Raw genomic sequence first — 24627 nt, forward strand, 5'->3', positions numbered from 1 at the left:
ATACCCTCTAGACCCATCCATGTTGTCACAAATGGTAAGATTTCATTTTTTATGGCTAAGTAATATTCCTCTGTGTGTGTGTGTGTGTGTGTGTGTGTGTGTGTATGCCACATCTCCTTTATCCATTTATCTACCAATGGACATTTAGGTTGTTTCCATATCTTGGCTATTGTAAATAATGCTGCAATGAACATTGGGGTACATATATCTTTTTGAATTAGTGTTTTCATTTTCTTTGGATAAATACCCAGGAGTGGAACTGCTATATTGTGTGGTAATTCTAATTTTTAATTTTTTGAGTACCCTCCATACTGTTTTCCATAGTGGCTCTACCAATTTGCATTCCCACCAGAAAACTGTTCTTTTAAAAACATCATCTAGTGTGCTAGTAAGACTGAGCAGCTCATCATGGGGCACTGTATTAGTTATCTCTTGCTGAGTTACACAATTGTCAAAAACTTAGCAACTTAAAACACCACACATTTATTATCTGGTAGTTTCCATGTGTTGGGAGTCTGGTCTTGGCTTAGCTGAATCCTCTGCTCAGGGTCTCACAAGGCTGCAATCAAGGTATTGGCCAGGCTGCATTCCTTTCTGGAGCTCAGGGTCCTCTTTCAAGCTCATGTGGTTGTTGACAGAATTAAGCTCCTTTCAGCTGTAGGACTGAGGTCTCTGTTTGCTTGCTGGTTGTTGACCAGGCACCTCTCTTAGTCTCAGGGACTGCCCGTGGTTTCTTGTCACATGGCCCTCACACAGGTCCTCCTACAACATTGCCGTTTCGTCCTTCCTCTTCTTCCTCTTTCTCTTCTTCTTCTTCTCCTCCTCCCTCTCCCTCTCTTTCTCCTTCTTCTTCATATACATTGTAGAATGATTGCCAAGATCAAGATAATTAACACATCCATTACCTTACATAGTTAACTTTTTTTCTTTTTTTTGGTGAGAATGTTTAAGATCTACTCTCCGCAAATTTCAAGTATACAATACCATATTATTAACTGTAGTTGCCATGCAGTTTAGTTCTTAGAGGCCAGGAGGAGAAGCACTCCAGTCTGCCAAGGTGGAGTTTATATAATGTAACATAATCACTGCAGTGATTGTCCTGTCACCTTGGCCATCTTCTGTTGGCTAGAAGCAAGTCACAGGTTCTGCCTACACATAAGGGGAAAGCATTATATAAGCATGTGACTCATTGGGAGTCACCTTAGGTATGTCCACCACAGACACCGACTGTGAAAACGAGCTCCTCATAGTAAAATGGGTGTTAACTGACATACCGAGTTGTAAGGTTGGGCATGAACAGCAACAGTCTATTGTGGATGGAAGTGATACAGTTGGGACTGGGCTCAAGCAGGTCCAGCAGGCATGAACAAAGCATCAGAGCAGATGGCCCAGACAGGTGTCACCTGTTTCTGTGGCACCACCCCTCTTTCAAGCCACACCTGTGTTGCCTGATGTTGTTGTTGGTGGTGGTGGTGGTGTGCTGTCTGCTGCTATTAACTGACAGAGGAGGAACGGATTCTGGCCTGATTAGCAGATGGGTCAGGGCAATATGTTGGCACCGTGTGGAAATGGATTGCTGTCCCATTCTAGCTCCAATCAGCAGGGGCTCTGAAGGACAGTGGAGAAGGAAATACACCCAGTGGGTAGACTTCCTTTCACTAAAGCTGATCTAGCATCTGCCACAGCGAGGTGCCCAAACGTGTGGCAGCCCTCATACAGCACCGTTCTTCAGGGAGACCAGCCAGCTACCTGGTGTCAGATCAATTACTTGGATCTCGTCTGTCCTGAAGAGGGCAGTGATCCTTCCTCAGCTGAATGGTTTTTTACTCTAGACTCACCTTCTCTGCCCACATTGCCCACACTGGCACCACTGTCTGAGGGCTTACAGAATAGCTGATAGAACAATAGAACGGGCTGTTGAAGGCTCTGCTAAGGGTCCAGAAAGAGGGTTGGCTGCTGTATATTATATGGATGTAGTATATGCCTTGATACTCTGATTGATATAGAGTACTACATCCCTTATAGTTAGAATACACAGATCCAGGAATCTGAGTCAGGATGCTTGGAAAAAATCCTGTAAATACTGCAAGAGGTGAGAGTCTCCTTCTCACCTTGCTGGCATAACAGCGGTGATAGCATTGTTTGTGCTGATGGCAGCCATAGCTACTGCCAAAGAAAACCAAGGGTTTTAAACAAAGAATGCCATGGTCAGAAGCAGCTGGAAAAGCTCAATGACAGATAAGGAAAGTGGAAAAATCAGGTAAATGAAAAGAATTTTGGAGTTTTGGCTGTGGTGAAACAAGTTAGAGTTCTGGGATCATAGAGACCTAACTTTAAATCCTGCCTCTACAACTTATCTACATGACCTTGGGCAAATAGTTTTATCTTCTGAACCTCACTTCCTATATCTGTAAAAGAGATAATAATAGTATCTGCCCACAGAGTTATGGTGAGAATTAATTCATGCTTGTAGTAGTATTTGTAAAATTCCTAGAACAGTGTCTGGCAAAGATGAAGTGTTCAATAAAATTATGTGTGCAAAGAACATACTTCTCATTTTAAGACAGACATGGTATGACTCTAAAAACAATGAGGTGGAACTGTCCCAAAAGCTACTTGAAGGAGCTTCTTTGATGGTACCCTCAGAAAAGTGCCAATGCCTGTGCTAAAGATAGATTTGCCTTGACACCAATGAAGCTTGAGCTACAGGGTCCTGTATTTCCACCAGCCCCTTCTGAAGCTCTGAGTGTGGCCCTACGAATGTGTTCATATAATCATGTGAACTGTATTTAAACTATATATAGTTAACTACATTTAACTATATTCTAAAGTTCCTTTAAATACATTTTCTCCAGAAATTCCCTTAAAATAACCACTGATCTTTTTCTTTTTCATTTCTGCATTTTATTTCTGGTGTTCAATAGGAAAGGATCTTTCAGTGAGCTATCTGCAACACTTTTCTGCAAATGATATATTGGTTTTATTTCCACGTTTCAAGTAGCCCTGCTCTGGCCTCATGCACAATTGCATTCTGGGATCTCTCTCTGCATCTCTTCTACGTTCCGTTCACTGTTTCCTGGATTTCATACGTTCCTCTCAAGATGTTTCCTAAGAAAAGATGCATCGGAAGTAAATTGAGAATTTGAATATCTGAAAATGTCTTTATTCTTTTCTAGAACTTCTTGTTGTTTGGCTGGGTGTGTATTTCTAAGTTGGAAAAAAAATCCCCAGTGTTTAATTTCCAGTGTTGCTATTGAGGAATTGAATGTGATTCTGATTCCCAATCAGTATTCTTGATCTCTGTTTGTGTCCTGTTATGATTATTCCCCCTCTGGAAGCTTAGAATAACTTATCTTTAGCACTGATTTTTCCAAAATGTAATGATGATAAGCCTTACTGGGGCTATTTTTTTCATTCATCGTGCTGGACACTCAGTGGGCTTTTCTAGCTGGAGACTCATCTGGAGTCTCATGTCCTTTAGTTCTGGGGAATAATCTTGTATTCTTTCTTTAATATTTCCTTCTCTCCTTTATACTGTTGTCTCTTTCTAGTACACCTAATAGTCAGATATTGGATATCATGGACTGGTGCATTGATTTTATTTTTTTATCTCTTTCTTCTCCATGTTTGATGAAACCAGGCTTCATCAGTAACTCCTAACCTCAGTATATGAGGAGGAAAAGCATATGAATGACTGGTAAATGACTGAACAGAATGGAGGAAGGTCTCATCCCAAGTGCTCACAAAAGAAGACCAATGAAAAGTAAGTTGATTCTCCCTTCAAAATTTCAGATAGGCTTGGGAATTGGAGGAACCATGTAACTTTGACAGTGAGTACAGGGTTGAGAACTTGGAGGTAATTTAAAAGTCTGTTTATGACTACCAAATGTAAAATAGATAGCTAGTGGGAAGCTGCTGCATAGCACAGGGAGATCAGCCCGGTGCTTTGTGACCATCTAGAGGGGTGGGCTAGGGAGGGTGGGAGGGAGACGCAAGAGGGAGGGGATATGGGGATATATGTATACATATAGCTGATTCACTTTGTTATACAGCAGCAACTAACACAACATTGTAAAGCAATTATACTCCAATAAAGATGTTAAAAAAATAAAAAATCTGTTTATGGAACAGTTTTCATGTGCCTAATGCACAGTGAGGCCAAACAAACTGGAACATCAGAGTTTGGAGCAGAGAAAGGTTTATTGCAGGGCAAAGCAAGGAGAATGGGTGGCTCATGCTCAAAACGCCCAAACTCCCCGGCGGGTTTCAGGGAAGCATTTTTAAAGGCCAGGTGAGGGAGGGGAGTCGCAGGGTGTATGACCAGCTTGTGTACAATTCTCTGATTGGTTGATGGTGAGGTAACAGGTTGGTGTCACAGGGGTTAACATTATCAATCCTTAGGCTCCAGTAGGTCTGGGGGCTTGTGCTCATGGTCATCATGTAGTTAACTTCTTCCATTTGGTGAGGATTTTAGCATCTGTAAAACAACTTAGGAAATGTGCATCAGATACTGTTATCTAGGTATTTCAGGGAGGAACTTAAGATTCTGTGACTGCCGTATGTCTGATTTACCATTTAAATTCTTATCCATTCTCCTGGCCCAACTGCTACTTTTGTCACTACATGTTCACATCCTTTCAATCATTAATTCTCGATCCAGGCTTTTGTGACTCAGGAGAGGCCTGGGAGACTTCAGCTTTTCTACAAACAAGAGGCAGGCAGAGGACTTGGTGGTGGTGGTGATGGGGGGTCCTGTCTCCAGAAGGCCCCATACAGTCCTGCTCGGTTACAAGGTGACTTTGGAACTCATTCTAGAAGACAATTTTGGTTTTGTCTTCCAGTTGTACATATCATGATGGAAGGTAAGAGTGCACAGTTGTGAGCCTGAGTAGATACTAAAAATAGGGGAGGTGAGTGGCCAAAATGTATACTGAATGTGATATGAAAATACATTTCTATGTTTTCTCATGTCACAAACAATACATGTTGTTTAATTTTCTTTACGTTATATAAGAAAATGTATACATTGGGGGACTTCTCTAGTGGTTCTGTGGTTAAGACTCTGCACTTCCAATGCAGGGGGTGTGGGTTCGATCCCTGGTCGGGGAACAGAGATCCCACAGGCCACATGGTGCGGCCAAAAGATTAAAAAAAAAGAAGAAAAGTATACACTGTCAATCAGATATAGCACTTAGGGCCTTCTCAGCTGTCTTCTGAGTATGCGCCCGGTCCTGGGCATGCGTGTGGCCTTCTAGATTCCCAGGAATATGTGGAAGCTTTTCAAAGCCCTTATTCCCCAAAGCATCTCATTGCCCAGCCTTTCCTCCCCAGATTTTTGCTTAGTCTATTGTTTCCCCAACTGTTATGCGTTACCCCAGGTGGCAGCTACTAATGTTTGCCTTCAGATGATTTTAACAATTGCCCCCCTGGGTAGTCACTTCAGCCCTGGGAGAGTTCTGAGTTAGTCTAAATAAAGGTAGGCCCTTTGAGTTGGTCTTTCAGGAAGTCTCCAGGCACATTAAAATAAACAGACACAATTCTTTGAGAATAAAATCTGTTCTGCTGTCCTGGGTACTGGGTACTTATACCAGGAATGTGGGCTGCTGTTGTCTTCACGGTCACTGCCGAGCTGGGGAGCAAGGAATGGGTCCAAGGTAAATTAAAATGCCACAAATCTCTCTTAGCAAGATCCAGCTGCTTTCTCTTGATTGAATATACCCCTGTTTCTGCAAGCTTTTGATTAGTATCCAGAGTTCTGAAAAAGTTAATTCTGATGGTTTTTGGCAGTTTATTCATAGCTTTTGTGGAGGGATGAACTTTTGGAGTTCCCTACTCTACCATTTTCACAGATGTCACCTGGATTCTTCCTTGTTTTTGATGGCCTTGACTGTTCTGAGGAATACTGGTCAGGTATTTTTTCAAACGCCCCTCCAATGATATCTGTCTGATGTTTCTGCTCAAGATTTGCTGGGGCTATGGATTTTGGGAGAAACAACACAGCAGTAGAGTGCAGGTCTCACCACATTATATCACAGGTATATACTATCAGAGTGACTTATTACTGGTAAGAAGAGTGTAAGTAGAGTGTAGTGCTTTCGAGGTTTGGGCTCTCAAGTCAAACACAACTGAATTCAAATTCTGGCTCCTCCAGTTGCCTGAGTAAGTGACGGAATTTTTCTAGGCCTCAGTTTTCTTATATGTAAAGCAGGAGTAATAATAGTAGCTACCTCATAAGGTTACTGTGGGGAATTGAATGAGAAAATTCATGTGAAGTAATTAACATGATGTCTGGCACAAAGTGAATGCTCAATATATGTGAACTAGTACAATGAGAAGATGTGTGTGTGTGGGGGGGTATACACAAGAGCAATTTTAGAGATAATACCAAGAGAATCCGAAGTGCTTTTCATTATATAAAGTGCCATAGTTTTTCTTAAAGATTTGATGGGAAACCCAGAGTTCAATGGGGTTAGATATATTTGGATAAATGGGAAATTTCATGCATGAGGCATTAGTCCTGAAGGCAGGCCAGATAGCTACGGTAGCTAGAGCTCCTAGGTAGCCAGGAGCTAGTATAAAGCCTGGCACTTGTGGTCAGGGACGGACCCTAGAAGAAAAGGAGGGGGTGAAAACTATGTAGTCATTAAAAGCACTACTGTTGGAATCATACAAACCATGGATCAAATCCTGGCTCTCTTTTCACAGGCTCTGTGACCTTGGGTAAAGTGATTAAACTTCCCTTGGCTAAAGTTTCCTTATCTGTAAAATGGGTATGATAAATTGAGGTTAAATGAAATAACCCAAGCAAATGGCCCAGAACATTCCCTGTCATGTAGTTAGCTGCTCTTTACTACCTACCAATGGTGACTTGGTCGGGAGACACACCATAGCAGTTATAAGTCTTTGAGTCAGGGAGGACATTTTGTGCCAAGAGGAGGCTTTAGGAAGCTTTACCTTTCAATATGGAGCTTGTTTTGGGCTCCTCCCCTTCGTAGTGGGCTCAGTTCCTTGCTCAGGCCTGCTGCAAGCCGCCCTAGGAGCAGGGTGCCTTTGTGATATTTGTGGTGTCTAAAAAACTCTTTAAAAAAGAGATTTTCAGTGTACAATCAAAAAGAAAATGAAAACCACATGGAAAATTCAGCTCCTTCCAATGTGTTCTTAGTCTCCCATTCTACATCCTGCTAGGCCCTCTTCTGCAGATGATGACTGAGAATATCCTCTTTAGAGTAATAAATCACAGGAACATTAAATGCGTCCTTGCAGCTGCATGAGGGCTAGTTAGAGGCCTATTCAAGAAAAGGGCTTATGTGGAGGAGTTTTTCCCCCCGCCTTTTAAAAAGCCACCTGTACCATTTTTGTCTTGGTTTTTAAGTGGAAATGATTTTAAGATGTAATTTTCTTCCTCTACTTGTGTTTATGATGTACAAATAGTTCTTTGTTAATAGGGAAAGAAAAAAAGAAAAACCCAAACCCAAATGCTAAACCTAATTAAGTCTCTTTAGAGAAAGTGTGCCTCTTTAACTTTCCAACTTCCTTTCTGAGTTAGTAATTTCAGGGCTGGACAAGATGCAGGTGGAAGGAATTTCTTCACTGACAGCTGGCCCTGAATCTCTCACATTCCTGGAAGTGCACCAGTTCAGGGTACAGAGCTATCTGGGAGAACTAGGGCTAGTCTGCAAAAAGCACGTACTGTAATCTAAATCCTTTTCCTGTTCATTGGCAAAATCCCAAAAGTTCTTTGAGGCTAGGAGAGATAGCTTTGAGAAGAAAATTGGGACCAGATCATCTAATCCAGATGTGGAAAACCAGGCCTTGAGGAGGGAAGAAACCTTTTATTATAAACTAGGCCTTGAGGGAAAAAAAAATCTCTTCTTTATAAACTAGACCTTGAGGAGGGGAAAATGTTTTCATTGTAATCATATCAATTCTAGTTAGTTTCACATAATGAGGTTAGCCATGCAGTTTGGCAAAGATGATGATCAGCCATGTAGAATGATTTAAAGAGTTCCAGAAAGGCTCCCACTCCCATAAAAATCATCCCTAGTCAGGTTCATAATGCCTGATAGCCTTTCATCAGTGATTCTTAGCCCTTTTTTGGTCAAGGACTTGCTTTAGGATCTGGTGAAAGACCTTTCCCTGCAGAAACGCACACGTGTGTGCACATGTCAGCCTACATTTTTATAGGCGTTCACAGACTCCTGTGAACTACTGTGGGGAGTCTTTGGATGGTCAGTGTTTCTCATTGTTGATTTTCAAGAGCCACGTAATGGGCAGCCCCCCTACACATAGACCACTGTTGAGGTAAATTGAAAAGAAACCCTATCGCATTTTTATCACCATTATATTAAAATATTATTTAGAATAATATATTTAATAATAACTTAATATAAGGGAGAGGGATGAGATTTAGGGGCAATATTTCACCAAGGTGTATAGGTCTACCTTGGTGATGCACAGCTTGACCACAGATCAACTTCTATATTGAACTGGTTTCTTTCCTTCCTATTTCTACTAAATTAAAAAAAAAATCCAAACTTTAAAATACTTTAAATGCTTTAAAATACCCCAGGATAGATGAAATAAAAATCGTATAATTTGATAACTTATTTGTCTTAGTTAGGTTTCCCCAAAGCAGAGTCTGAGGCAAGGACTTGGGAGTAGTTGGGTATATTTGGGGTGTTGTCCCAGGAAGCAGGAGTGAGGTATTTGGGAGAATTAGAGAAGGAGGAAAAGTCAACGTGAGGGTGCATTGTGAGGTTGCTACATTGCGCCACAAGGGCTTGATTCTGGTTGGGCTTCCTGAGAAGGATACCAAACATCTCCCAGAACTGTCCCCCTGATGGATGAGCGGTGGTAGTTCTCATCCACTTGTTCCTATCCCCGCCCCTCCCCCCATTCAAGGTTATCCCCAAAGGGATTAGCATTCCCACTCTTCCAGGCTGTGCTTTGATGTGGACTGGCTTTGGAGAAGGCACTGGGGCAGAAGCAGAAAGAGAGAAGCTTGATCTTGAGGTGTGATGCTCTTGGGGTGATATGAGTCTGAGCTTGCACAGAACTGTCCATCACAGCTCTGGCTGAAATCAGAGGTGGATGGAGGGACTGTGATGTAGGGCCCCAGAGGCATTTGCACTAATACTGAAGCTGAGTAGTGGGTACATGGAAGCTCATAGTCCTATCCACCCTACTTTTGTATATGTTCGAGAATTTTCATAATAAAAAGTTAGAAATCCTAACTCAGAATCATAGGTCATTGGGAACTGCCTTAAGTATTTAGTGGCTTCCTTGTATAGTTTTGGGTGTTTGGAACAAACATGGGCCCAGAAATTACAATGAAAGCTCCCTGCTGACACTTTGAAGCACTCCATCAGATGCTAAAGTCCTTGAACAAATCATACTCAAAGGCCGGAAGGCTGAATAGTTAAACCAGGAAGTAGATGGGTGTGGATTCACTGATCACTTCTTTGATTCTGTTCTATAAAGTGTGGTAGCAAGTTCTACTGAAAGACTTGGATGTGATGTTTAAATGTCCCCAACAATATGTAGTCTATTTCTTTCTGTGAGAAGTGAAGAAATCTCCACATGTTGGGGCAGAGTCAAATTCTTAGTGATAAAACTGCCCCATAGTTTCGTCTTTTTAAAGAAATCCTGCTCATTTCATCTTTAACATTAAGCACAGTGATATTTCATCACTGAAGTAATTACTTGCAGCCTCTTCGAGATTCTGAATATATGGCTATGAAATACCTCTTGAGCAAGGCATTTAAAATCTGAGAAATTATCCTTAGTGTCATTATCAATGTCAGAGTCTTCCCCCCTGCCACCATCCCTTGTTTTAATAACTTGCAGGAAAGTAATTTCTCTCAACAGCTGGCATGCTTAGAGTAGAAAAGTGGAGTTGGTATTTGCTGCATTTCTTTGTACAGCATGCTGGGAAGACATACCCTTAGGGGCCACAATTTGATTATATTCACAATTTTTATGGTTTTTTTCAATACTGAATGTGATCAAGGGACATGTTACTGATTGCTAACTGTTATCAGCGTATCAAGCAGTGAGTGGCTTGGCATTTGGGTGCCACCTCTTTTATTTGTTTAGCAACATATTTCTGGACTGTGCTTATGGCTAATGCTCTTCAGAATTGATCCCAGTGTCCTTTTTCCAGTCTACTTTGTGATTCACAAAAAACACTTGATAACTGAATTAAAAATCTTTCTTCTTAAAAAAAATGCTGTATAATTGACATTTAACATTATACTAGTTTCAGGTGTACAGCATAATGATTCAAAATTTGTATACACTGCAAAATGATCACCACTATGAGTTTAGTTAACATCTGTCACCATACAAAGTTAAAACATTTTTTCTTGTGATGAGAAATTTTTAAGATTTATTCTCAACAACTTTCAAATATGCAATACAATATTATTGACTATAGTCACCATGCTGTACATTACATCCCCATGACTTATTTATTTGATAACTGGAAGTTTGAACCTCTTGACCCCCTTCACCCATTTCATCTACCCCCAAACTCCCTCCCCTCTGGTAACCACCCATCTGTTCTCTGTATCTACGAGTGTGGTTTTGTATTGTTTTGAAAACCTTTCCTCTTATGTGGAGAAACTGGATCACTCTTACATTGCTGGCGGAAATGTAAAATGGTACAGATTCTGGAAGAGAGTTGGACAGTTTCTTATAAAACTAAATATGCAACTACTCTACAAGCCAGCAATTGTACTCATGGGTGTTTATCCCAAAGAAGTGAAAACTTATGTTCACACAAAAACCTCTACACAAATGTTCACAGCAGCATTATTTGTGATAGCCCCAAAATGGAAACAATCCAGATGTCCTTCAACAGGTGAATGGTTAAACAAACTGTGGTATATCCATGTCATGGAATAGTATTCAGCAGTAAAAAGGAACAAATTATTGCTTCACACATACATCTTGGGTAGATCTATAAAGAATTACACTGAATGAAGAAAAACAATGCCTAAAGGCTACATACTGTATGATTCCAAATGTATAACATCCTTGAAATGACAGACTTACAGAAATGGAAAACAGATTAGTAGTTGCCAGGATTAAGGTGGGGGTAGTGGGTGTGGCTATTAAAGGAGCACATGAGGGATCCCTGAGGCGATGGAAATGTTCTGTGTTGTGACTCTATCAATGTCAGTATCCTGGTTGTGATATGGTACTACAGTTTTACAGATAATCTTATTGGGGAAACTGGGTAAAGGATACCTGGGTTTCTCTCTGTATTATTCTTCTTTTATAGAATTTTTTTAAAAAAATTATCTATTTCATTTATTTATTTTTGGCTGCCTTGGGTCTTTGTTGCTGCGCGCGGGCTTTCTCTAGTTGCAGTGAGCGGGGGCTACTCTTCATTGCAGTGCGTAGGCTTCTCATTGCAGTGGCTTCTCTTGTTGCGCAGCACGGGCTCTAGGTGAGCAGGCTTCAGTAGTTGTGGCTCATGGGCTCTAGAGCGCAAGCTCAGTAGTTGTGGCCCACAGGCTTAGTTGCTCCACGGCATGTGGGATCTTCCCGGACCAGGGCTCGAACCTGTGTCCTCTGCATTGGCAGGTGGATTCTTAACCACTGCACCACCAGGGAAGCTCTTTCTCTGTATTATTCTTAAACTGCATGTAAATCTACAATTATCTCAAAATTACAAGCTTAATTTCAAAAACTCCTTTCCCCTTATGGTGTGGGATTTCAGGGTCAAAAATGCAAAAGCGTCGTGGAGCACTTCTCCCTGTATATATACCACTGCTATGCCAAGAGTCTGCATATCAGTGGTTTTGTCGGACTCCATAGTAAAAAAAAAAAAAAAAAAAAAAAAAAAAAAAATCTGCTAGCACCCACATGTGTTAGTAATTGCCCTTCTCCATTGTGTGCTATAGCTATTATGGATGTCCGCTGATGTTGTTTGTTACAGGAATTTTGCCAATAGCTCATTCTGCTTTCTCTAAGTCATTTGTCATTAAAGTTGTGCCTGGTTTTACAAGCTTCTTGACAATAAAGTGACTTGTACTTGTTTTGCCAAGAGGCCTAACAACTTTGAAAGATACTCCTATCACTTCAGTATCTTCTCTGCCTTAGTCACAATATTCATCAATTTCATACAACAAGGAATTACTTCATGCTTGTTCTCAAAAAATTCAGTTGGTTTATCACAGGGTTCACTGTACTTTGTTTAATAATTATGTAAAAGCTTTGATGACTTCATTCTTCAATTTGATAGATTTTATTACAAACAACATGCTGGAAACTAGGGGCAAAGGTAACAAAATCAGATATTCAGATATTTATCTTCTTACTTCACATTTGCATTTTTGGCTGCTTGTGTGCTATTGTCACATGCACAGATTTATTTGTCCCAGCACATACAGATTCATATTTTGTATTCATACTGGAGTCCTGTTCACTATTTATGTTCATGATGTTAACTGAGTTGTAGCATTTAATTTACTATTTTTATTGCTACTTTAATATTCAGTGAACCTCTTTTGAGTGGTTGATTAGGTTGGGGATGTAATGGTACACAAGAGCTATAACATAAAATGCAAATTTAACAAGCATAAGCAATAACATGCAAAAGGCACAAATATATGTTAACAGAGATGAATTGTACCCTGACAAATGAGTGTTGACAAATACAGCTCTTATTCATGCCCAATCTTGAAGAACATAAAGATTGTTAAGAATGTAATGTGATTGCTGTGAAAAATCATAATTAGCCTTACATCTCAAATAAGTGGAAGGTATGTGAAGAAATAATCTCATTGCTTTTTCCTCTGCCACTTGCTAGATTTCTGGGGAAATTAGTGACCTTGGACCACCCAGAGTCTATGCACCATACTTTAAGAAACCATGCCTAAGGGAAAGGTGTATGATACATATTAAACACATTTATTAATACATTAAGTTTTAATTCTATTTAAGTTGGTTGAACTTGATTGAACTGAATTGTCAAGTTTCTACTCTGGGTAGGAAATTGTGACAAAACAGATGCTTTTTCCTGACAGGAAAGAAGGTATGGCATCTTCTATAATAATGGAATTGTAGCTGGGATGAGGCCGTCCAGCTGGGAACTACATTTCCCAGCCTCCCTTGTGGTCAGGTGTGTCTGTGTGAGCAATGGAATGTGAGCAGAAGTGATGTGTGCTTATTCTCAGACCAGCCCTTTACACATGTTCTCCTCTATGCTTTCTTCCTGTTTCTGTGAGCAGAAACATGGTTGTTATTGGAACACAGCTTCAATTGGGCAGATGACACTGTTGCCCTAGAGGAGGGTGGAGAAACATGATGGGATGGAATGAACCCAAGTCCACGAATGACTGAATGGAGCCAAGTAGCTCACTTATGTGCCTTGGACTGTCATGTGGAGAGAAACTTCATTGTTCTTTTTTCGCTGCATTGTTGGGTCTTTATGTTATAGCAGCTTAGCCCTTTAACCCTGATAAAGAAGGGGAAACCCTGGCGGTCTGAAAGCCCTAGTTGGTAGGTTGTGGAGAAGAGTGGCTCTTGGTGGTACAGGGCAGGTAGGAGAACATGAGAGCCAGGACTTGGCACAAGACTAGTCACTATGGTAGGTGGGTATTGGCAGGTGAGTGCCCCCCTGATTTCTAATTCCAATTCTGATGGTACTGCCAGGTTGGAGAGATGAGAAGGAAGGAATAAGCTTGGTCATGAGTCATGCAGAAATGTAGTAGTGTTCCTATAGTAAAGATTAACTGACTCGGGAACTGGTGGCACTCAGAGTCACCCCGTTTAGGATTAGAAGGAAATGAAACCAAGGGAGCCGTGTTAGGCCTAGGTCATCCCTGGGCCATGTGATGCTAGATCCAGGAGAGGGGCAGTTCTAAACTCCCCAAAGGGTGACTGGGAATCTTGATTTACTTCAGTCATGGTTATTATAAGAACTGCTGCAGATCTTAGCCTACAGGTGTGGCTTCGTCTGTGGCTTCAGCTCTAAAGATTTGGAGCTAGGAGAAATCAGAGCAAAATCTCATTTACCTCACAATTTGACCTACAGCTGATATAGTGCATTGGCTACAGCTAGGGCACTTTTGTGTAAACTAGAAAAAGTGCCCTCTTTTCTGGGCACATGGCCTGGCAAACACACAATGTACCAAGTTAGGAAAGAAAGCATGGCTTGGTGAGTCCAGTACATTTTGGATTTCAGCTCCCATTTGCCTCCATGACTGGGCATCTTTGTGCAGTGAACAACATGCACAACTGTACATAACGGCCTTGCAGACTACCAGAAGTACAATGAGAGTGAAGAGTGAAATTGGAGAATGAAGGACCAATTCAAATGTGACCCACTGACTTGGAAATGCAAAAGGAAACTATTTTGGAAAAGTGCTACCAAGTGAATGTAAGTTTGTGTGCCCAATGCACAGTGAGGCCAAACAATACCAAAACGTTGGAGTTTGGAGCAGAGAAAGATTTATTGCAGGGCCAAGCAAGGAGACGGGTGGCTCATGACCCCCCAAACTGCCCGAAGGGTTTCAGGAAAGCATTTTTAAAGGCCAGGAGAGGGAGGGGAGTCACAGGATATGTGATCAGCTCATGCACAATTCTGTGATTGGTTGATGGTGAGGTAACAGGGCAGTGTCACAGGGGTCAACATTATCAGTCCTCAGGCTCCAGCAGGCCTGGGGGCTATACTCAGATTCATCAAGTAGTTAACATCTTCCATTCAGTGGTGGGCTTTCATATCTGTAAAACAACTCAGGAAATGTGCATCAGATACTGTTATCTAGGTACTTCAGAGAGGAGCTAAAGCAGAGGACGTGGGGGAAGGGCCTGCCCGGGGAAGGCCACACAGGGTCCTGCTCGGTTACAGAACCAAAAGGCGAAGGGTGATTTAACAAGTTTTAAACTTGATATGCAAAGGGCTATACTCAAATATACAATGTATTTTCTTGTATCAATACCTTTTGCTCATGCTGTTTCCCATCTGAAGCATCCGCTCTGGTTATATAATTCTTATACATGCTTGAAGGCTCAGCTCTAGCCTTAACTCTCCAAAAAGCCTTTCATGACCTCTGTAGAGATCCCTCCCTCCCTCTTGCTGCATAATCAAATGGGTAAGCCATGCTCAAAAAGACGTCTATTTGTTTGAGTGACTGAGAGTCTGGAAAACTTCTTCTCCAGTCCAAAACAATGTTAAATTCCACGTAGGAAACCTCCAACAAGCTCCCCATGGTAGGGTATGGGGACCACGTGGGACCAATCAACTTAAAGTCTTTCCCCTGTTCAAACAGTATTTTAACAAATTCTTGTAGTGAAAATAGCACTAGGCTCATTGCCTAGTTCTAGTTCTAGTCCAGTTTTGTTATTAATAGCCACGTGACTTTGAGCAAGGTGAACCACCTCTCTGGCCAGCCTTAGTTCCCTACCCTATAAAATGAAGAAAGAGCTTTATTGGTCTACCATGTTGTAAAGCAATGCGATAAACAATGTGGTAATTGAGCTGAACTGTGAAGATGTATTAATATCTATGTTAATACCTCACTTCTAGCTCAGCCTGAAGAGACTTTTCTTTGTTGGTGAAAGGTCATAAGGTGTTTTACGTGTCTGATGACCAACAAACAACTATACAAAACTCAAGGAAAATATAACTCTCCCTCTTAGCGTGTGTAATTTTACTTACCTTGTTGTTATTAATGGGCTGCCACCACATCTTTCTCCTGTAGGAAGTTCATTCATCCATTCTATTTAGGGTTGCTAGATTTATCAAATAAAAGTACAATAAGATTCCTCCATATTTGTTTAGTACTTCACAGGTTATGTAGAGGCAGGGCAATGGAATGGAATGGAATGCACTATAGCAGCAGGAATAGCCTTGCTATCTAAAGCGTGTCTCTCCACTGGCTGCTCCAGGATTACCTGGGAGCTGGTTAGAAATGCAAACTCTACGCCCCACCGCAAACCTATTGAATCCAAATTTGCATTTTAACAAGGTCCCCAGGTGATAAATTGTATGTTAAAACTTGAGAAGCCCTGGGCTAGCTGCTAATTTCCTCCCACATCTGCTCCACAGCTGTCCCTAAACTCTGGAATAGGGAAAGGGGAGGAGGGTTGCCTAAAATGGGAACTTTCCATTGGCTCCTGCATCATAGGGACTGTAGCAGATTCAGTGGTGTTGTAGGGCAGGGCTGCATAAATAGCAGGTAACGTTGAGTTTTCTGTCTGGGCCATGTGCTAAAATGAAGTCAGAAACCACATCCACAGTATGATGAGAGCACCATGTCTAGGCAAGCCTTGACCTGGGTCAGGCTGTCATCTCTGCCTGGTTGTGACATCTATGCCTGTGAGTACTCTTGGCTCCCCTTCTGGCTCCATTTCCTCACCTATGAGGCCCTCTCCCTTTTCCTTTCAGGTTCTAGGTGTGCCTCCCCCCACCAACCAAAGTGAACACCTGGGAAAGAAGGCATGTACTCTGCTGTGCGGCCTGGTTCCTAACAGGCTGCGGACCGGTACCGGTCCGCGGACCAGGCGTTGGGGACCCCTGATCTAGTGTGAAATTAAGTACATGTTTCTCTTCCCCTGGGCTTGTTGCTTTCTCAGTTGCCTTCTTCTTTCTGAACCCCCTTTTTAAAGGGATATCAGTCCTCAGCTAGCTATTGGACTAGGGTATTGGGGGAGAGGCTGGGTCATACATGCCTTCTTAGAATAAGGACAGCTCTCTTTGTAGGCTCTTGACCCCAGCCCTACCCATATTCCTTAGTCTCTCCACTTGGCCAGCCTCTCACACAGTTGCCCTTCCTGCCCCACCCCACCCCTCCCAGTCTGGTCTTTGTTGGGCTATGGGTGAGGCTAGACTGGGGATGGCTGTACCCCAGAGACCAGTCAGAGACACAGAGACACTAAAGCAACCTGGGGAGGCCTAGGAAACCAGAATAGGAAGGAGCACAGAGAAGTAGGCATAGTATGGTACCTGTGGGTCTGATAAGAGGGGACTGGGGACTGGGATTCAGAGTCAAGAAAGGCTCCAGTTTTCAGAAGAATTAGGGAGTTGGCCTCAGATCTGGGAACCTGACATGCTGACCAAGGATCCAGGGAACAGAGAGAGTCATGACTGGGCACAAGTTATTGGCAAGAAACCAGGGACTGGACAGAGGTCCTGAGGTCACAAAGGGCCAGAAGCTGGGAGAGATTTGGACCTCTAAGTGGGGTTGGTGGCTTTAGGAGCAAAGGTTCAAGTCCTGTGCTAAAGTCCCACCATTTGCTTTATTCATCTGTGTTAGAGACTTGGGCATTATAGAGTGGGGGTTAAGAATGTGGGTTCTGGATCCAGACGACTAGAGTTTAATTCCTGGCTTCACCACTCACCAGCGGTGTATCTTTGGATAAGGCACTTAATTTTCTTGTGCCTCCGTTCTCCATTGTCTCATCTGAGGGACGCTGTGAGCATCAACTGAGACAACGCACAGCAAACACTTAGCACAGTACCGGCACTCAGACAACCTAGATAAATGCTGTGTGTTATTATGATTAACTTTTTTTTTTAAAGCTATTTTTTAAAATTTATTTTTGGCTGCGTTGGTCTTTGTTGCTGCATGCCGGCTTTCTCTAATCGTCGCAAGCAGGGGCTGCTGTTCGTTGTGGTGCGCGGGCTTCTCATTGCGGTGGCTTCTCTTGTTGCAGAGCATGGGCTCTAGGCGCGCAGGCTTCAGTAGTTGTGGCACGCCAGCTCAGTAGTTGTGGCTCGCAGGCTCTAGAGCGTAGCAGGCTCAGTAGTTGTGACGCACGGGCTTAGTTGCTCTGAGGCATGTGAGATCTTCCCGTACCAGGGATTGAACCCATGTTCCCTGCATTGGCAGGTGGATTCTAACCACTGTGCCACCAGGGAAGTCCCTATTATGATTAACTTTTGTCAACCTAAATAAGGAGGTAAACTGAGGCAAGCTCAACTTACCCAAAATTTGGGTTTGTTTATTCAGGAATAGCAGGGGAAAGTACAATAGCAAGCTACAGGTGAGTCCCTTGAGTGTTTGGGGCGGGCTGTATTTATAAGCAAGGAGCGCAAAGAGGGGGAAGTCCAGCCAGAGTCCAAGCAGTAAGTTCACTGGCTTGAGGATGGGGAGGGATGTTCATTGATTAGGAGATAAGTCTCCGTCCTCTGTAAATCAGGCATTTAATGGAAATCCGTCTCTCGGTTAAGTTCCGTTCTTCTGAGGGTGCATGCATGAGATTCTCCACTTCCTATCTTCCGGTTCCATTTTAAACTGAAACCCTCTCACACCCTCAAACTCCATGCTTCCATCCCACTGCTCCTCAAACTGACCTATGGTCATCGGTACATGTTCCCTCTGCTTGGAACACCCTTTTTTGGTTAATTCCTTTTCATCTTTCAGGCCTCAGTTCAGAAATCACTTTCTGTGTGAATTTCTATGAGAAAAATGCACTGTGTTTTCTTTTGTTCTCACACTAACAATACTTTTGACATCAGGTATGTGGATTTTCCACACCTAACAATTCTCTGACATCAGCTGGGTGTCCTACAAGTCAATTCTTTTCCAACACTAACCGGAGTTATCGCAGACCTCACAGGTTAAGGGCTCAGTCCCACAAGACTGCCACCCACTGAGATGCCAGTTGAAAGTCCAGGTTGTCACCTGTGCTTCTCACCGACTGTCTGTAAATTGGAGGTTCCCATGACCCACTCCTCAGGTTTGATCATATGCCGGAGCAGCTCACAGAACTCAGGGAAACACGTTTATTGGTTTATCATGTAATAAAGGATATGATAAAAGATAGAGATGAACAGCCAGATGAAGAGGTACATAGGGCAAGATCTGGGATGGTCCTGAGCACAGAAGCCTTTGTCCCCATGGAGTTGGGGTGCACCACCCTCCTGGCATGCAGATGTGTTCATCAACCTGGAAGCTCTCTAAACCCTATACTTTTGGGGTTTTTATAGAAGCTTCATCACATAGGCATGATTGATCATGAACTCAACCTCGAGCCCCTCTCCCCTTTCCAGAGGATGAGGGGCATGACTGAAAGTTATGAGCTTCTAATCATGGCTTGGTTTTTCTGGTGATCAGCCCCCATCTGGAAATTATCCAGGAGCTCACCCAGAGTCGCCTCATTAGATCAAGAGACACTGCTATCACCCAGGAAATTCTAAGGGATTTAGGAGCTCTGCATCGGGAACCAGGGTCAAAGATCAAATGTTAGAACCAAAGATGCTCCTACTGCTCTTATCACTTAGAAATTACAAGGGTTTTAGGAGCTCTGTGCCAGGAACCTGGGGGAGGGGGAGTGGCACGCAGAGACCAATGTATATATTTCTATTATCTCACAGGGTCCCTTCCCAGACCCTCTTGGAATGGGTGAGATGCTCTCCTTCATTCTCTCACAGCACTTGCTCTTTCACATCATGCATTGTAATTGCTCATTTCCTTGTCTGTATCTCCCATCAGACCCTCGGCTCCATGAGTTTTTAGATTACATCGTTTTTTGTTTTTTTTTTCCATTGCTGTCTCAGCAGTGCTGACACATGGTAGAAATTCATTAAATGTTTGTTGATTAAATGAATAAATGGTGAGAGACTCCAGGCTTAGATCCTTTGGGGAGCCATAGCCAGACAGAATTTCTCTGTTAAAGCTTAATCTACTGGCAGCTGAACAATGTAGAGCCAGAGCCCCAAGGCCTGAGGTCCCTTTCAGATGAAGTCCCACTCAGGAGGTGGCAGTGAAACCCACCTGGCCCCATCCCCCTTACCTGCTTCCTGTGTGTTGTATGGGCCACAGGGGCGTGGAGAGGAACAGCTTTCAATTTGAGGGGCGTCCCTACACATCATCCAAGCTGCTTTGGCAGCCACCATCTTTCCCAATCTGGTTTGTGTAATGATGCCTCAAGGCTGGTAAACAAAAAATAGTCTAATACCATTCAAAGCATTCTGGGAAGTACAGTATGTGTGCTCCTGCTTGTGGCATATGAATCTGTCTTACATCATTAAGATGCTGCTTTTCCAAGTGTTCATAAACTCTTAAATTTATTTTCTTTTAATAGATCTCTCAGTCTGTCTTTGTGAGGAAAATGATAGCCTCCACCAGCAGAGCTGCTGGAGCCAGGACAGGGGTTTAAAGGCTGCGGGGGCCTGAAGAGATGGGCTTAGAAGTTGCAGGGGACAGGCTGGACAATGGGCCCCTCCTTCCTCCTCCTGAGCTCTGCCACTTTCCTGGGGAGCAATCACAGAACATTCTCAGGGACCTCTATGTGACCATCAGAACTGCCTAGACACTTGTAGAGAAATTCTACACATTTCTCGAAAACTTGCAGGTGGTAGAGTTCACCTGGGGAGAGTTCATTTTGTGTGAGAAAAGTAGACAGGTAACAAGTGAGAGCAAGTGAGAATTGGAGCCAGGGAGGTAGCTGCCAGCTGCTCTCAACATGGGCAAACTAGCCATGTGTACTGATGGCAGGTTTGGGGCACTGGGGTTAGGACTGGAGAGTTTGGCCCCCTTTAGATAATTTGGAAAAAAGCACATTTAAGCTTCGGAGACCCTGATTTCTTGCCCCATTATCAAAGGGCAATTTAGAGTCACATTGCTGTCTGTGGGGTTCCAGGGTAGGGTTTTGCTAAATCTGCTAAATTTTCTCCTTGGTGTATGCCTTGAAAAACCCTGCTATAGTTGGCCTTCCAAATTGGCAGTTTCCACATCTGTGGATTCAACCAACCATGGATCAAAACTGTTTTGTTAAAAAAAAAATTCTAGAAAGTAACAAAAAGCAAAATTTGTGGGCTTCCCTGGTGGCACAGTGGTTGAGAGTCCACCTGCTGATGCAGGGGATGCGGGTTCGTGCCCCGGTCCGGGAAGATCCCACATGCTGCGGAGCGGCTGGGCCCGTGAGCCATGGCCGCTGAGCCTGCGCCTCTGGAGCCTGTGCTCCGCAACGGGAGAGGCCACAACAGTGAGAGGCCCGCGTACCGCAAAAAAAAAAAAAAAAAAGCAAAATTTGAATTTGTTGTGCCAGTAACTATTTACATAGCATTCACATTGTATTTACAACTATACAGTGTATTAGGTATTATAAGTAATCTAGAGCTTATTTAAAGTATGTGGGAGGATGTGTGTAGGTTATATGCAAATACTATACCATTTTACATAAGGGACTTGAACATCTCTGGATTTTGGTATCTGGAGGGTTCCAGGATTAATCCTCCATGGATACTGAGGGACGACTGTACTTCAGTCTACTTTAAACCTCTTTTCCCAACAGGGAACCCATATCAGTTAAGGCTCTTGACACTTTTAGCCTAAAGTCAATTTATCCTCATAAACAGAAACTATAGGATTCCAAAGGAAGCCACTGCTTGTGGAATATTCAATAGGAGAAAAACCAAAAAGGAGACTTGCTTAGAAGCCCCATGCCTATTCACATGGGAAAAAGAATCCAAATCTGGGGATCTGAGAGGACCACCAGGGCCTTCCTCAGATATTTAAGTGAGAGAAATGATGCAGATTCAAGTGAAAGACAACTTGAAATGGAAGCAGCATTGGTGTTTGGCTGAGTGGCTTTTGGACAGTGAGCTGTAAGGAGTTTGTTTCCCTGCAGATGTCTTGCAGGCACCTGTAAGGAAAGAGATGTTCCCAAGTGTTTCGGGGAGTAGGGACTGGGAGGGTTTATTGCTAAGTGACCCACGCTATAGCCTGTTGACAGCACAGAAGGGCAACTTGGCCCTCTTGAGACTGTACTGTCTATACTAGTATTTCCTTAATATATATATATTTTATAAATTTATTTGTTTTTGGCTGTGTTGGGTCTTCGTTGCTGCTCACGGGCTTTCTCTAGTTGAGGTGAGTGGGGGCTACTCTTCACTGTGGTGTGCGGGCTCCTCATTGCAGTGGCTTCTCTTGTTGCAGAGCACGGGCTCTAGGCACCCAGGCTTCAGTAGTTGCAGCATGCGGGCTCAGTAGTTGTGGCTCATGGGCTCTAGAGCGCAGGCTCAGTAGTTGTGGAGCATGGGCTTAGTTGCTCCGCGGCATGTGGATCTTCCCAGACCAGGGCTCGAACCTGTGTCCCCTGCGTTGGCAGGCGGATTCTTAACCACTGCACCACCAGGGAAGCCCCTCCTTAATATTTTTAAAATATTTATTTATTTATTTTGCCATGCTGTGTCTTAGTTGCGGCTCGCCAGCTCTTTAGTTGTGGCTTTCTGGCTCCTTAGTTGCAGTACGCAGGCTCCTTAGTTGCGGCATGTGAACTCTTAGTTGTGGCATGCATGTGGGGTCTAGTTCCCTGACCAGGGATTGAACCCGGGCCCCCTGCGTTGAGAGCGTGAAGTCTTAACCACTGCGCCACCAGGTAAGTCCTCTCGTTAATATTTTTGAGTCAACTTTTTTTATATTTAAACAAATTTTCATTAAAAGGAAACTTTATAGCACTATCGTACATTGAAATCCAGTATCAATACCCTAAATAAAAGTGTAATAACTAGCCTGTAACTGTTAATTAGAAATGTTTATCTGGGCATGACTAACAATCATCTCGCATCTCACTGGTGGTTTGCCTCACACACTTCGGGCAAAACTGTATTGTTCTAAGCAATTTCTCCATCCTCAGGACTACAACGGGCCTTGAAGGCCATCTAATGATCCTCTCTCCCCCATCTCATCCTGAGATAGTCTACACAGTCTTTTGTCTGATAGCCTCCTGCTTCAGCTTGAACTCTTTTTTTTTTTGGCCACACTGCATGGCTTGCAGGATCTTAGTTCCCTGACCGGGACTGAACCCAGGCCCTGGCAGTGAAAGCGCGAAGTCCTAACCACTGCACCGCCAGGGAATTCTCTTGAATTTCTCTTATGAGGACATGGGAAACCTTTTGCTTCTGACCACAAACTGCCATTGCACATTCTTCTTTGCCCTCTGATGTTGACATAAGTATATAGCCTTTGAAGGACTTTTACTGCTAGTGGAAACCTGACATAAGGCCACTTGGGTGTCCCCACCTTTGCGCTCTCCCTCTTTCTCTCTTCTCTTTTAACTTAGCCCTTGTAAGGAGGAGAACCAAGGAGCACATAGGTGATGCTGGTGTGTTGGAGAGAATACAGAGGGTTGAGGTTTGATTTATGTGCATTACTCTGAGGGAAACAAAAACCAAACACAGTGAGCTGGTTCCAGTAAGAAATCCTTAGTCTTGGGAGGGAAGGGGAAAGTACTGAATGCAGATGTGTGCATCTCCTGGTCCAGCTGCCTTTCAAATCATCTTGGAATCTTTTCAGAAAAAGAAGGTGGAAGAGAAGCAGGAGTGGGGGGGGTGTCTCTAAATAAAAAAAAAAAGCCTTGGTAGGACATCAGCACTTAAGCCTGCTTGGCTGTTCCTCTAAGAAAGGGTATCACAAAGGGAAGAGACGTTATCTCCATCCATAACAATACATGGCACGGTGACTTGGCATCCCAAGGGCCTCCGTGCCTCAGTGGTAGCTGCAGATAGGAGTGCGCAGCAGACAGAGTTCCTTAGCACAGGTACCAAAGAATAAACAGGGGTGCAGTGGCAGCAGCCCCTGGCAGGAAGCAGCTACTCCTTATGCATTCAGTTATTATTCAGGGGTCTTTTGTTCGAGGCTGAGTTCCGTGTGAGAGATAAAGGCAAGAGCTGGTAAAATTTGGGAGAGGACTGGTAGTGTGGCCTGGCAAGGCCTGGGGGAGCTCAGGTAACAATCAGCTCAGAGGAAAACTCTGATGAAACCAGTTCCAGCCATCACAGAATAAGGGGTACATGCCCTTCTAAAGAAGGTCTTTTTCAAAACTCTCAGAAAGGCCTTTAAAATATAATACATGGAAGCAAAGTCTGCAACAGAAACAGGAGGTGTCCTGCCCCATCATTATTGTGAATTAGCCACTTGATCACTGACCATCGCTTGAACATACAGGCACCGCAGCAGCAAATGGGTCTGGGTGATTGGAGGCCAGCTATTTGTCCTCTAGAGAGACAGAGCTATTAGGGCGATGTCTGGGTGAGTTATTGAAGGGGAGGGAGGCACTCATAGCGCAAAATGGGTCCTCGAAATAGTTTCTTGTGCGATGGCTCAGAAAGAAAAATGGGACTCCAGCCCCATTTGCTAATGTCTGCTGCATCTAGGCAGGGAGTGGGGTCTGTCCGTGAGCTTCATGTTGACACAGGTGCTGGGGAGACGTTGGAGAGGAGAAAACAGGCTGGAAACGTTGCTGTGGGGATCAGCACTGGGGTGGGGAGCGGCTGCAGGGGAAGCAGCTGCATTTGGGTGGTGGAGGTGGGAGGAGGCTTGCTGAGTTTCGAGCATCCAGCCCAGCTCTGTCTGCCCTTAGGGCCCTGGATCAGTGCCCTGGGCAGCAACTGGGGGAAGGGAGGTGGGAGGGAGCTCCTGGGGTCAGAACCACTCATCTGAGACTGGCTTTGCAGTGGATACCTTCATGTGTGAGGGGTGCACCAAGGTCATAGACTGGTGTAATGCCAAGTTCTTTTTTGTTTGTAATATTTCAAATTCCTGGTTCCCAGGTACTGATTACCAAAGCAATCAGGTGGCAAGGAACTGTTTACCTCATATCTGCTTAGGAAAGGAGGTTTTTGCTGGCCTCCGCCCTCACAGGAGCTGCCAAGAGCCTCTTCTCTTC

The 24627-nt window shown here is 43.5% G+C and overlaps 1 protein-coding gene across 7 annotated transcripts in view; it reads left to right on the forward strand.

The window, feature by feature from the left end:
* The first annotated feature begins 3022 nt into the window (after positions 1 to 3022).
* The window catches only part of LOC307180253 (uncharacterized protein), a 1346125-nt gene continuing 1324520 nt past the window's right edge, over positions 3023 to 24627 (forward strand). For all 7 annotated transcript variants that reach the window (XM_079910374.1, XM_079910375.1, XM_079910373.1 and 4 more), the window contains exons 1-2: positions 3023 to 3129; positions 3641 to 3763. In XM_079910374.1, the coding sequence (XP_079766500.1) occupies positions 3702 to 3763 (62 nt within the window). In that variant the 5' untranslated portion in view covers positions 3023 to 3129; positions 3641 to 3701. The remainder of the gene's footprint in view (positions 3130 to 3640; positions 3764 to 24627) is intronic.

The sequence above is a fragment of the Stenella coeruleoalba genome, assembly GCF_951394435.1.
Source record: "Stenella coeruleoalba genome assembly, chromosome: X".
NCBI lineage: Eukaryota > Metazoa > Chordata > Mammalia > Artiodactyla > Delphinidae > Stenella > Stenella coeruleoalba.